This window comes from Melanaphis sacchari, unplaced genomic scaffold (genome assembly GCF_002803265.2).
Source record: "Melanaphis sacchari strain LSU unplaced genomic scaffold, SCAv2.0 Contig88_pilon_pilon, whole genome shotgun sequence".
Lineage (NCBI taxonomy): Eukaryota > Metazoa > Arthropoda > Insecta > Hemiptera > Aphididae > Melanaphis > Melanaphis sacchari.
The window spans coordinates 500,638-516,825 of record NW_020271625.1 but is presented as its reverse complement, the minus strand read 5'-3'; the positions used below and the strand labels follow the sequence as shown (position 1 = coordinate 516,825).

The 16,188-nt window shown below is 24.3% G+C and overlaps 1 protein-coding gene across 2 annotated transcripts in view; it reads right to left on the bottom strand.

Moving 5' to 3' along the window:
- LOC112602410 overlaps positions 1-16,188 on the bottom strand; it is a 112,218-nt gene that overhangs the window by 2,304 nt on the left and 93,726 nt on the right. For both annotated transcript variants that reach the window (XM_025350473.1, XM_025350474.1), the window contains exons 12-13: positions 6,373-6,511; positions 820-927 (exon numbers count right to left, since the gene is read on the bottom strand). In XM_025350473.1, the coding sequence (XP_025206258.1) occupies positions 820-927; positions 6,373-6,511 (247 nt within the window). The remainder of the gene's footprint in view (positions 1-819; positions 928-6,372; positions 6,512-16,188) is intronic.

The following is a 16,188-nucleotide window of genomic DNA, read 5'->3' as shown; positions in this document are numbered from 1 at the left end:
CTAAACTTCACAGTCAGCGAAATGATAACATATTTCTATCTACTCAGTACTCACATTCTAATATCGATTGCCAAAAACCAATTTGTAAAATTACATAGTTATTGTACAATATAAACAATTTACAAAGAAAACGAAACAAATTAATTTGATGAAAATAAAACAATTTTAATTTTGAATGTTTTTACTATGTACTAACATAACAATATGACAATTATATTATCCAATACCTATATTATAGTTTTAACCCATGAACAGTACTTGAAATTATATACTTAATTTTGCTTGATTTGCAGATTTATTGATCGATTTGAATGTAAAAATAAACTATGATTACCAAAATGTATTAAAACTATTTTTTTAACGATTTTAAATAATTTATATGAAATAATATATTATTACATTGAAAAGGCGAGTTTTTAAGTTAATTTTTATAATAAATACTGCTCGATTAATAGAAAAATACGATTTCCTAACACTTCAACCGGCATTGAAAATAAAACTTTTAGTACAGACGAGACCAAAATATAAAATATATTTTAAAACGCGTTAATAATTCTTGAAACAATTTTATTAGTGTTAATATTAAAACAAAAACAAAAAAATTCGCTTCATTGTAAAACGCTATAGAACATTGAGTTTTGATTTGTTTTCTTACGAAAAACTTAAGTGAACTTAAAAATAGAAACTACTTGCTGCCCTGTGTTTGATTGAAAATACTATAAGAAAACGTAATTTCAGTGCCGTGATCGACTAAATTTCTCATACCTTTTAAAAGTATGCTTTTATTTATGTAAACATATGCAAATAGTCAAAACGTACCTGGACAAATGTTTGGCAACGAACGTATGATCGTTATATATGTGTAGTTTAACACCAGCTCTCTTCCATTTGCTTTTCTTGGCCTGAGTGAATGGTACCAAATAATGCCTGTAAGTTATAAAACAAAATCCGTTAAAATTTGTGTTTACGTGCAGTTATTATAGTACTTAAACATTATATCTGATGGTGTTAATAACCTAAAAAAACATAAATAATGATGACCAAATAATTTAAAATTAAGTTTTTGTTCGTATATTTCTCGGCTAGGGTTAGGTTAGGTTACCTAACCTAACCTAACCTAACCTATCACCCAATACATTATTTATCAAATACTGCTTATTACTACTTTTAATGTTTTTTTTTTTTTTTTTTAATTGAATAATTGGAAATGATATTATTGATATAAAAGTCGTAAAAATAGCATTTGCATAAATGTAAATATTAAATTTTCAAATTTAATGTGTAAACTGGGTCTCGTATTTTATATATTATATTTTTTTAATTTTAGGGATATGAATTAACTAGATATAAAATATCTCTTTTTTCGTTAAACAATTCACAAAAATTCATAATCTAATAGTAATCTATCTCCTATATTTCTTTATTTTAATTTTAAAATAGTAATCACAAAATATTTTAAAACCATTTATTCTTAACAATAGACAATGTTTATTATTCAAAAGTTATTCATTAGCTCATGTCTCGTTATTCTATGATATTATATTATATTTTCCACTAAACTTATTACCTACAATAATATTATAACATTGTTTCTTACCCGTGGATTAATTGAGTCGTGTGTAATATACGTAATTAAGTTAGCAAAAAAATATTGGTATCGAATTTACAATTCATTTTCCATTGCCAGTTCACTAGACCACACGGTGTTTACAAATAATCAAGGTAAGCACAGGTAATGTCTGCATTTTTCTTTAATTAATATTTTTTATACTTGACATTATGAATTTGAGACATTTATAGTATGTATAAAATAAAATTACTGTTAAAAAGTTAATCCTAACTGCTAACACAAATATATAAGCTTAAATTTTTCAATCGTATCAGTTGAACAAGTAAAATTATATTTCGAAAACAAAATAACGATTAAATAATACTTATTTAATGGACAGTGTCAGGAATAGATAATTTATAATTTATATAGATAAAGATAAAGATGACTGTACTAATTTTTATCCAAATAAAGATGAAGATAATAAAACTTAATTATATTTAGGTAAAGATAAAAATTAATACATTTTTATCTAGAGAAGTATCAGATAATTAAAAAAAAATATATATATCATTTAAAATATTTTAAAATATAAACATAAGATAAAATAGTTTATTCATTAGAACATGTGAAAAATCATTCCCTGATTTAACAATTTAAAAAAGCTTAAATTTGAAAAAATATAAAATAGTTAATTTTTGAATAAACTTTATAAGAAAATAACAAGTCAATCTCTGAGTTAAAAAAAAAAAAAAACAAAAAAAAAAAATTTAAAAAAAATGTTTTTAATTTTAAAATAAATTATCTAGATAGGTACTCATAGATAACTAAAATTTTATCTAGATGAAGATAAATATAAATAAATTGAGAATTATCTAGATAAGATAAAAGATAAATCAATTATATTTAGATAATTTACCTAGATATTTCCCAACACTGGTAATGAGACAAAAAATTTCCGACTGGACGACGAAAAAAAAAAAGACGATTCCATGTGACTTTTGCTATGAACGGCACCAAATCGTATATAACTACTTGCTCGACTTCGGAACACTTTAATAAACATTATATCAGTGTTTAAAATTTAAATCAAACGTTGTCTCGTGAAATTTGTCGATGGATTAAATTCTTCCGGCGAACTAATTTTAAAAACACCGTATTCGAATTCAACGCGGTAATATATGTATAATCGTTTCAAGAATATTAGTTTTTATCTTGTTTTATTTTTCTCAACAGTTTTCTCTAAATATAACAGTATTATAGTTTGTACAGTATAACAATGTTATTTTTATTGAACAACAATAATAGTATAGTTTACGTGTAGTTTATAAATGAAGCTTCCGAACAGCAGAACGCGTACGTTAAGTCGTTTAGTGCATTGTTATCCATTTTTTTATACACTCATATTTTAAAAGTATATGGGTAGGTTTACAGTATTCAACATTCATTTCATAATACATTTTTTTATTGTCTTCTTCCATCCAGATATTATTAATATTTTTTTTCTCCGTTTGCAAAAAATATACTCGTAGAATAAAATATAAAAAGGGTTAATATTATTTACTCGTATTTTTTATTTTCGTTGTTGTTATTTTAATGCGGCCTGCAAGAGAACCGAAACAATTTACAAGTTGTCGTACACTTAACGTTGAACAAAACAAAATACTATCATCACACGCAGACTCATGTTCACTAGTTGGATGGGACGTTTTCCGTCGGGTGCAGTTCGCAAATTCGCAAATGACGTTATAGGCACCTGTGCGATACTATTTGTTTTTACGTCACCTTGCCCCTCTTCCATCCTTTCCTCGCATCACCATACGAAAAACACGGTTCGGCGTTTTTCCATCGCCCTCGTTCTTTTCAAGCAGTGAGCATAATAACACATTGTGAACTGTATATTATAGACAGTAAAATGTTACAAATAATAAAACCGTGTTTATTTAACGGCGAGATAGTATATAGTGTTGATGATGGTGACGACAACGATGATGGTAATAATGATGATGATGATGATGATAATACTATGCACCGGACTGACCTACATAACAGTACGATGTAGGGAGTAAGTCGAACGTGAACAAAGACTCGAAAGGATGTTATGTCGCGGAACAATCATGGCAATTATTATTTGCGCGAGAGTGACTAATAATAAACACTCTTATCGCCCATTGGTCAAAATTTAATGGTAAAAACTGCTTTAAACTTAAATTTTAAAATCAACATGATCTAAAAAATTATATTTTTATTGCATAATCATTTCGGTATTGGCATATGTACTTTTTCTCTTTTTACTCATATCAAAACTTTGGAAAATGGTTTTTTTTTAATGTTTTAAAATGGTTAGTTTATAAACTACAAATATACAAGCATTTATTTTTAATGTACATCTTAATAACAAACAGTAATTAACTATTATTTTTTTTATATTATAAAAATCAGTTAGGCTTATTGCTTTTTATATTTCTCATTACCCGACTATGCACAATAACATTTTTGAAAATGTTATTTCACAAGACAAATAACATCACTAGTGTTTTCCTTAATAGTATTTTTATATTTCACCAGTCTTAACGGTATCACATTAATATTTGTACCATTCATTTTATGCAAACCAATTCTTCTTGATCTATCTATTATGCATTATATAGGCAAAGTTATTGGTACGATAAAAAAAAAAAAAGTGTTTGTGTATGTATGTATGTATAAATATTAAATAATTATGATAATAACTTAAGCATGGATTTCTATGAAATCGCATATTTTTTCCTTTTTACTCATGCATATTCGTTGACTATTTTCATGATTTTTACTGCATATTATATGATATATTTTGATACTTTTTAGTGTATAAAAGCCGTTGTCTAATAATAATAATATTAACAATGATATCTATAATAATATTATTATTTATCATTATTAATTGGTATATGTATAATACACGATTAGTGAGATTGACGTATGGACATCAAAATACTGTATCAACACGGCGTCTCGGATATGCAATTCAGCTACACCATCGCTAAGAGTCGAGTTTTTCCGGCGATGGTATCTTATAATATTATATTGTTATGACAGCCTTTGTGCTCATCGAATAACGCATATAAATTGGGTGTGCACCGAATCGAGGTACCATTAAAAGCATTAATATCGTTATTATCATTATCACATTTTAATGATGTAATCACAGGGCTTGAAAGTTATTTAAGTTCTAAACGTTATTAATGATTCGACCTTTCGTATGTCGCCCAAGATACTAGTAAAATATATGCGCCATAAAAAATCTCCGAAAATAAGCCAAGATTATATTGTTAGAAAATATTGCATTCGTTTAACGATATTTTGTTTGAATAATTTTAATTTTTTTTTTTTTTCGTTAACCGTAATATTATTTATTGAAACGACTTAAAACAAATTGCCTTGTATTGAAACTCGCTTTTTAACGTCCATGCAGACTATTGGATACTAAAATATCCACGTAGACAAGAATTTGAGTGAATATTATATTGCATCTTACCATTTATAAGTAGGGTAAAACGACTTACGTATAGCGTTTGGATATTAATGTTACAAAATCTTAAAAAAAAAGATCGAATAAAAACAAGTATATTTTAGTGTTATTACTAGGCAATAATTGTAACTGTAGGTTGCATAAAATATAGGTTTTTATTGTTTTGAAATAAATTTATATTTAGGTTTATTTTAGATTTTTGAAATATTTATACTTTTTTATTATTTAAATATAATTTCTTTTAACTCATGTTAATAAAATATTACAGTCATTTCTTACATCATTTAGTTTTAATTGAAAGCCTCTAAAAAATTCCACTGTAGAATATATATATTTTAGTTTTATTATACATACTTAAAGCAAAAAAAATTGTTTAAAGTGTGTTGTTAATATCCAGTACTACAAAGTTTGCTTTATACATTTGTATAATTTGATAAATAACCTCATAATGTTATTATACATATTTTTATAATGTCTAACTCATAACACATTTCAAATAAAAAATAGAAAATGTTAAATGCATTTATAAACATGCGTTTGTTATTTAATATTGTTTGATAATTATTTAAAATTATAAATTTATATTTATAAAAACATATAAGTGATTTAAGTGATTCTTTATTACCATTAATGTGGGTAGTTACCAAAAGAAAATGTTTAAACAAGCAATAATAAAATTAATTTATACAAACAACTAACATAAATATCATCATTTGACTCCAAAAAGCGTAACGTATAATAGAGACCTAGTTGATAGGTTTTAACTGATAAAATTATGATCACAAAAATTGTAGTTCTTGAACTATGTCTATGAATGTTGATAAATTATTCATTATTAATATTTGTTAAGTGTCAATCAATCACCAGATTAGCTCATATTTATAAAAATAATAATAACAACACTAATAATGTATTACGATGAAACTGCTTTTTATTTTTTAATACCTGTTTTTGTATTTTATTTTGAGCTTTTTTTCATTAAAATAAAACTTTTATTGGAGCTAACATAGTCTAGTTTAAAAATTAACTCTATCTAACGTATAAAAAAAACATTATTTTTAACTAAGAGCTTATCATTTCTCATTTAAAAAAAGAAATGCTTTTCGTGAAATTCAATAAATCGGCAGTAATGTACATTTTAGAATGCCAATTTCACATTGACAACAACTTTGTTGATGATTTCACGAAATTATAAACTGTTCCACATTATATTCGCAAGTTCAAAAATTGAGTAAATATCATCAAATAATTAACGATAAAAGGTAACACACACGCGGGCGTGCATGCACGTATTGCTTTAAGTTTAACTTACTTTTTCACGTTGTTTTCTGTTGTCTCTAATACCAGTGTAGATGCTTCATTCAGATACGTACCCGTTGAAGTACCACTGGCTCCAGACATTTCACTCAGACTCGACCGCGCTGACCCAGCTCGAGGCGGTGCCAGTAAATCTAAAACACGACGTCAACACCAGTTAAATACAACAAGAAACGAATAATAATGATTTTTTAGTCTATTTATATTATAAAATAATAAACTATGTATTATTCAGTAGAAATCTAAATTATGGGTCACATCTTAATCATCACATAGACCATATGTTTTTAATGCCCAGTTATTTGTTGCAAATCATCTAAAAATGATTTATTTATATGTTTAAATTATTTAATGTTTTTGAAATATGACACATATATTATTACATCCAAGTAATGGGTATACATAAAATATAAAATTATAAAGCTTATTTGTTTTTAAGCTTTTTGACTTAACAAGCTTAATTAATCTGAGTTATCAGATTAAAAATATATTTAAAATATGAGGTATTAGCTTTTGGTACGTGTTCAGTACAATTTATAATATTATACTATGACAATTATTGAATAGCGTTTATAATAATGTATTATTATTTATCATAATAATCAAAATTACCAAATAATACTCAAATCATATGTTTTCAAAATCTACTTCACGTTTCTACGGTAGAACAGTACACGATGATTTACGAACAAATTTCTATTTTTGTCTTCAATATAATATTATAAATATTAATAAGATAGATATCATTATTCAATAGTAAAATATATGCACCATAATTTATATATATATGTGTGTGTGTGTGTGTGTGTGTGTGTGTGTGTAATATTATGAATAATAAACTATAAGATTATACCTATTTAAATAATAAAATAAAATTCTTAGTCCTACAAATAATAGAAAAACATCTAGCAAAATAATTAAAAATTTATATATTACAAAAGTAAAGATAAAATATTGTAACTCTAGTTTAATTTTTAATTATAACTTAAAAGTTTAATTGTTGTCACCGTAAACTTAAATTTAATGAGTAATATTTGTTTTGTTAAATACATTTTTATACATGTTAAATTATCTTTTTTATAATAACAATTACATTTTATTGGAGAAAAACAACGATCATTAAAAAGTAGGCTTTATAATTTAAGTTAATTTCCTGCACTCATGTTTCAATGCTTAAAACCTTTGTAGTATAATGTTTTATTTAAAAATATAGAAAACTAATACTTATTACGATTTTTAGTCAACATTTTCTAATTTGTGTGACACCAAAGAATATTTTCCACCCCTCCATCATCCATCGTAAAGAATATCAAGTGATATTTCAAAGTGCATATTATTTTGTTTATGAAGTATAAAACAAAAATATTATATTTATTATTAGAATAATCTAAGTAAGTTATTAAGATAATTAATAAATTCTTTACCTTTTTAATGACAAAAACAGTTTGTCAAATTTAATGTATAATGTAAGTATAAATTTATACTATACTACAAATTATATACTAGAGCAGTGCATTTATTTATTACGTAATATGTATTAATGAGGATTGAAGTTTGAAATTATATACAAATATTTATCGATGTCTGTGAAAATGACCTAAATTTAAGGTGAAATAAAAAAAGTATATATATATATATATATATGTATGTGTATATATTTATTGCTATCAAAGCACATTTGAGACGGATAAAAAGTTATCAGGTCACTGGTTCTGTTATGAGTTGGTGACGTTGTTAGTATTGTATTATATGATCACAGACCTTTATTTATGAGACTCATCTTACTTTATTCATTTAATCACTAAAAAACGATTGTTTTTATTTATAATGTATTATAATTATGAAAAATAGAGCGTGATAATATTTATGCTTTTAAAAAATAACTGAGTGGAGCCGAATGTAACATAATTTTAGGTTTTTCATTTTAAATTACCTTAAAATAAACGTCTACCCTAGGGATAAAAATTTCGCAAATTCGGGAATAGATTTAACTGAGTATACTGAATATCGTCACAAATACTAATTCATTCAATTATTTATATGTTTTTTTATTTTTGTTATTTTAGAGTATAACCAGTTAGGTTACTTGGTTTATTTATTTTTTTATACAAATAGAAAGTAATATAAAATTTCACATGGGTATAGTTATTTATAATTAAGTACATTTTTAGCAGAAAAAAATAATTAACTTTTACAAAATAAATTCCTGTATTGCTGTATCATAATATAATACTCAGCTACTGATTATACTTTTGCAAATATATATATTAAATTCTGAGAAGTCTAAGGAAAATATAAACAAAAAATCGAAATAGCCATATAAATATTATGTTGGTTAATGATTATTTATTTCTATCATACCTAGTACAAAATATAAACTATCTATTATTCCTAAGAAAGTACATTTTAAATTTGAACCTCATACCTTACATGATACTACGTATACTTTAGAACACATTTTCGCTGTACTGCAAGCCTTAAATTGTATTATTTTTGTAAATGTATAATAAAACGATGGTTGTTGGAATTTAACTACTTTAATAAACGGTCACCTATTACAGTATCATTTTAAGATATAAGACTTCAAATTCTTTGTATATCTGAATTGTTTTATGCCAAGTCAATTTTAACGTTAAAATTATAAACAACTAATACAATTAATTATTATGTGCCAAAGGAAGCTATACATTTCACGGTATGTTATTTGCCATATTCTCATTAGAAAAACGAATTTCACTTTTATAACGTGTAAATATTTTCAGTTTAAAAATGTAGGATATTATATATACTCAATGATATTCCCTATGAATAAACACTTTTTTCAAATCGTATTTTTAAATCACGATAATCTCAATGTTTTTTTTGTAAGAATTATGGTTTTATTTTAATAGAATAAATTTAATTCCAAATTTCAGTAAGTACTATTGTTATAATCTGTCTTGGCTTCTATTCCAATCACAACTACTTTGAAAAGAGGTGATTACTTTAAAAGTAATTACTTATTTTCTCAAATTAATTCTTTAGAAATATTTTTAAATAATTACAAATAAACAATTGCTTTCAAAGATAATTATATAGTTATACGGAATTTCGACACAATTAAAAAGTCTAATTTCAAATGAGTGACTTGGTAATTTGTTATTTATAAGTAATTAAAGTTTTGATGAGTTGCGAGTGGAATAAGGGCAACCCACACAATTTTGGTTCACTATTATGCTCATAAAAACTTTAAATACTTGTAACTTATCGTAAGTGGATTTACATACACTTATATAACTAAATTTTAATGTATTTATTATCTCAAATTATGTAAATAAATTCGTGAAAAACTTCAAAATATATTATCATTTAATTTAACATAAAATAAAATTTCCAATATTGTTATTGAGATACATAAGGATTATAAAAATTCATCACTTTAATTGCATTGATATATCAATAATCTCATAGGAATATTATGTATATTATATAATAAATCAATATTATTAGTTAGATATTTTCGTTTATTCAACTAATTTATATTATACAATACACTTTTATCTATGTCATTTGAGTATATAATTTCAAATTAGCTCTGTTTGTATGTAAATATTTTATTTCTAATAAAAAGTTGGTGGAAAATCGAAAAAAATCAATATTTTAACAGTTCATACACATTTTTATTGATATTTTTTGTGAATTCTGATTGTTTTATAATAAATTGGTAACTTTAGTCATCACAATATTTTTTATTAATGTTATCCTTGATTTTAGTAACATATTTTCCACTTCTTCAATCTTCTAAAATAGAAATTTTGTAATGCGTTATGACTTAGTACAATATTGTTTTAACCACCGTGAAAGAAACTAATGAAGATTAACTACAAAACACACGTTACGATTAATCGTATGTCGGCTTTACACATAGTGATAATACAAATTATGTTTAAAACTATTAGGATTTTAAAGATCCCTGTTGATTTTATGTTAAATAACAATAATTTTACAAATAAATTCGTATACCGTTGAAAAAAAAATATTAAGGGTTTATGACTATGACTTGTTTTAGTTATTTATAATAATTCATTTGAAGCATGCCTGTTAAATGTTTAACATTTATCCAAACCAAGATAAACAAGTTATTGACTTTGAAATACAAATCCAAGCGACTAATTTACAACTCGTTTAAAAAATGATTTTCATATGTTTTTAACTGTATTACCTAATATTTTCTCGATCTAAAATAAATTATACTTCTATTGTTCACCTTTTTGCTTTGGTTTAAATATATTACACAAACCCAATTTTATAACGATTAATGTTTGATGTAAACACAAAAAAACTGAAAATAAATTCAACCATTTAACGAATTATTAAAAGCCGATGTAATAATTTCATGTAGGTTAGAAATAGAATATTGTTTTGTGGTTTATGATTTATAATACAACGACGAACAATATTTTATTACAACTATTGTTTAGATTCGTTTAACGTGCTATAATGGTAACATCAATGACGTGGATGTACAATATTATTATTGCATTCAACTGGACGAAATAAAATAATTGTAAGTTAAACATATATAAATCATTATATGGACTCAAACATTCCGTACAGAAACCTACAGCAAGTAGCGAACACTTACCACTCGATAGACATGAGTGTGTTTTACTTTAACCTCAATTATCGAAGATATTGTTCGTTTTAGGCCGTTACGAAATAATATTTTATAATACGTATGCCAATAACAGCAGTTTTTAAATTACTATATTTCTATCAATTTATATTCATTATTATTATTTTATATTTATTTATGTATTTATTAATCAAGATTGAATATAATATATTATACATTTTTTCTATATAAATATGTAAGTACAGTAAGTTTTTTTTTTTTTACCAACTAAATTACTAAGTAACACTTAGAAATAAGTATCAAATAAATCTAAATGCCAATGTAATTTTTCAAAAATTACAATTGGTTAATTCATTCAAATTTTTTTCATAGCATAGTAGTTCCCCAAAACACGGTATTTGATAATATTAGTCCACAAACCATATTTATACATTTTAAAAATAAAGAAAGAGTGAAGGTTCTGAGCTATTCAAAACCTAACCTGACCTAACTAATTTGAAGACAAATTTGTGAAACTTTAATAACCAGAAACAATCATTGTATGTTAAAAGGTCGAGTAAACTAGTAACATGATATTGTAGATAAATATTAAGCGCTGTACACTACACGTTATGCATCAACCAAGTCTTTTAACATTTGAAAATGTCAGTGACAGTTAAACGGCCCAAAATTATTATAAGTGACGCTTACCATCACAAAAACAATAGGTACTCAAAGACCACATTAATTTAACAATATTATGGTACACTTAATTAAAAATGCAGAGCACGGGTATTAACTCGGTAAACATAACAATTCAACATACAAAAACACAAAATTCAAATTGCGTTGCCCTGCGCATTGATTGAGTATTTTCAATTATTACATTTAGGTACGAACTTCATAATATTATATGTATATTATATAACCGTATAATATATTTTAATATTATATACATATCGTTATAGTTAACGATGAAAAAAATTAATTTATATAATTTACCGGTGACCATAGAAAATATATACGAAACAATGAAGATTTTTCGAGTGTATAGATTAAAATTACTATTTTTACCAAAAAAATTGGAGAATATGTCTTGTGTAAAAATATATTATTAAGATATCTATCAGTATAATTTTTATAAAAATATAAGATTTTACGTTTTAATCTTTTACGCACCAAACGCTAGCGTGACACATTTTTATCTTAAGTATCTAAATAAGTTTTCGGTGCAAAACATTGGGGAGTTTTTAATTTACACCAATACGATTACCTATACATTTGATTATTTTGTTAATACTTAAAAAGGATGATATTTTTTTCATGATTTTTAAATAAGCATTGCGTTGTTTAGTAGTTATTACAAAGTCTGACGTCTAAATCGAACGTAGATTATCTTTTGATTACATCTATCGTATATATCAGATTTACATATCATATTATAACTTGTAATTGGTAATAATTGGTTTTTATATAACGATTAAATTTATATACCTAGCTCCTAGAATAGATTTAATCAGCATTTTGCAATACATTGCATGTTTGACACCAAATCATTTAAATAAGGATGTAAAAAAAATACATTATTATTCTGAAAGTTATTACTATTATTATTGTCATTTAATAGTTTATGATAAATTTAATTATTAGAAGTTTTATATAGAACTCATAAAAATATATAAAACAGCCACACATGAGTCTAAAATTTGTGAAGTACCCGTTCTTAAATCTCAATATCTTATACTCTACTATTGAAAAGTGAACAAAATATTGAAATAAAAATTGAATTTTAACAAAATTATATTGTCTTAAATTACATGAGTTTTTATATTTTGGATCAAATTTAATACAACTCGACTACAAACAGGCATTTAATAACTTACGACTAATTTTGTAAAATAATAAATATGATTCTCGTTTATTTTGTTTTAAATATTTCAATTTTATATATTAAATACAAACAGATATATAAGTATCAATAAACATTCTCTAAAGTTTTTTTAGCAAAAATAGATACTTATGACATTCACTGGTTAATGAATAAATTGTTATTTTTCGTAATTTATCGTAACGTAATAATGTACCTACACAAAATATACTTGATATAATATTAAATAAATTAAAAAAACTAACAACGTATTACTAAGAAATGAGCATGCAATAACATATCTTAATGCAAGCTTTGAATCAAATTGTACGCAGAGAAAAAAATAAGATACTCTCATAATTTAATATACCCACGCCGTTTATTAATTCAGTTTATTACACGAATGATCCACGTATTACGTTGTGTCGAACGTATTTTAATAATTATTTAATAGAAACAGTATATTACTGTATATTATTGTGTTTTCGAGTAAAAATAAAAATACGATTTTATATTAGAATGAGACGAGCGATTATAATGCGCACGACTACCAGTAGACATTATGACTGGCACTGACTGTACACATATATCACCCACGGTAACGGGAATATGACTATTATGATATATTATTTTGATAATAACGTTTTGTAATTCGTTGAAAAATAAAATAAAAACTATTTAGGAATAATACCGATAAAAAAAAAAAATGCTATCGACACGCATTAGTAAAATGTACCTAAATATACTATGTCATAATATACGTATAATAATATATACCTACCTAATAAATTATGTATAATATTTATGTAGGTACTATATAAGTATCTACGGTTAGATTTTAAAAGCACTCCACACGATACAATAATGATATAATATTACATATATGGATTACTATATTGTGCACATATGTCATATTATTCTATTATAAATTATAATAAATAATAATAATGTGATATATTTTGTACGGAAGTGACTGTATCATTACTATTAAAATTATTGATGTACACGCATTGCAGAGGTCAACTCTTGAGTTGGCAGCGGTTAATTTGTATCAAACAACAATATCATTGTACCAAAATAGTGACCATTTTTTTTTATTTTTTTTTTTTTTTTTGAACTATAGGAAGGTACACTACATGCTCATTTTTATAACACGATGATTTGGATTCTCGATAACGCACTCGCGTGTAATATTAAGTATAAAACTAAAACCAAAATATCGCAGCATTTGATGAGGTTAAAATTAATTTGAATAGTCATAAAGCAATTTAGAAAAGTAGGAGGGTGTACTACTTTATATTTAAAACCGTCTTGATTTATGCCATTTGTGATAATTTAATATTTTTATTCAGTAAATTAATTAGTAATATGTACTATAACATAAAAACATCATTAAATATATTTATTAAATTGGTGAAATAAGGGTGAATATTTAACTGAAAAAATAGGAATTTAAGCGCCTCCGATTTTACGTACGAATTGCACCTCTATTTATAATAATTGTTATTTTAAACTTCTTCATGTAAATTTATAACTTCAGTATTAGTTTATAATGTTTTTCTATTGCCATTAGGGGACACAGTATTTCATGTGTTATAAAAATTTTATAAAAAATATTTTAACTATGTCTATTGAAAATATTTACAATTTACATAGGAAATGGAAATAAACTTAATTATTATCACTAATTGTATTGCTATTATCACAACACTTTGTGAAATCTTTCACTTCAATCGCCTAAAATTAAGTTTGTGCGACATTAAATTATTATGTCTTGATTTAATAATATAATAGTACGTTTGTACTAATCTTTGTGACTTTCGTGTTTGTTGTTTTAATATTTTTTATTGAATTTTAGTATATTACGTGCCTAATAATTTGTTATTTTCAAAAAATGCACGAATATTTTCTATACATTTATATATATATATATATTAGGGTACCTAGTACTTAGTTATAAAGGTCAATCTTTTTTTCTTTTATATCTGTTGATCTCACCCCCAATTTTGTTCGATATACTTAATAAATACTTTTGGTTAAGTTTGAGTGTGATAAGTCAACCCCTTCAAATCACTCAAAATAGTTGAAATTTTAAGAATGGGGGTGATTTTACTTTTTTAACTGTACTCTCTTAAATTTTAAAGTTAATATATACATATTTCTACACGAATAAGCGCTGCATTTAAATTATTACATAATGGATAACTAGTACAACTTTCAATAATTTGATTACGATTACGAGTTAAAAGTTATATTTCAACTTAAGAACCAATCACTAAAATTATTAAGACAATTTAAATCCCAATACCAATATTCTTTAGAGCCGCATTTCTGACAACGTATCAAATTTAAATAATAATATTTTAAACCAAACTTATCTTGAAACTATTAAAACATATACTAAATACTCAAATGATACAAATAAAAATAAAATTACTTGTATAAAATAAATATTTAACTATTCAAATAACTTTTTTCTCAAGAGATTTTAAAACCCTTATCAACTCTCTTGCCTTACTTCTGATAACTGTCATCGACAATTTAATTTAAAAAAAATGTCAATTAACTAAAATACTATTAATCTTTTAACAATATCATTATTATTCGTAGATGGATTACTCATAACAAAAACTAAATTACATTTTTACTATGCAATGAAAAAAAAAATAATAATAATTAACTTAGCAATTTTTATGGTAATCTGTTTAAAACCAAAAAATAAAAGATAAACTAAAAACTAAATTGAGATGCTGTTAATGAACGTTTTCTCTACTTAATAATGCTCAATTATTATTTATCTTATTATTTCTTTTGTATTAAAATTTATGTTATATTAAACACCATCAGTATAATAGACTGTAAATGTTTTTAATAATAAAAAGAAAAAAAGATACATTTTAACGCATTTCAAGCTGAAACTAATAAACACATTTTTAGGTTAACTAATTTTGTATTTTTTCGATTCCATTAATACTTGAACAATATTATCATTATTTACACAAAATGAAATATTTAGGATACTCTGATGACATAAACATGTATGTTTCATATTTAGTTCATCTCGAACCATCTTAGGCTTTTTTTCCCCTTCTTTCAAATTTAGCAATATAAACTAACATATATTTCGTAGTAAGTAAACAAAATAATTAAATTCTTGGTTAGTATTAAACAAATACTTTTAATTCACATTTTCTTATTTATTTTATAATAATGTATAAAATATTTTGAAAATAATTTCACTACAATTCTAATATTACAATTTTTTTTTCTTTTGATATATTTCATAAATTTATCGATGGTTAAGCTATTTTTGAAATGTTTAAGGTTGTTTTAAGAATTTAAGTTGTCTG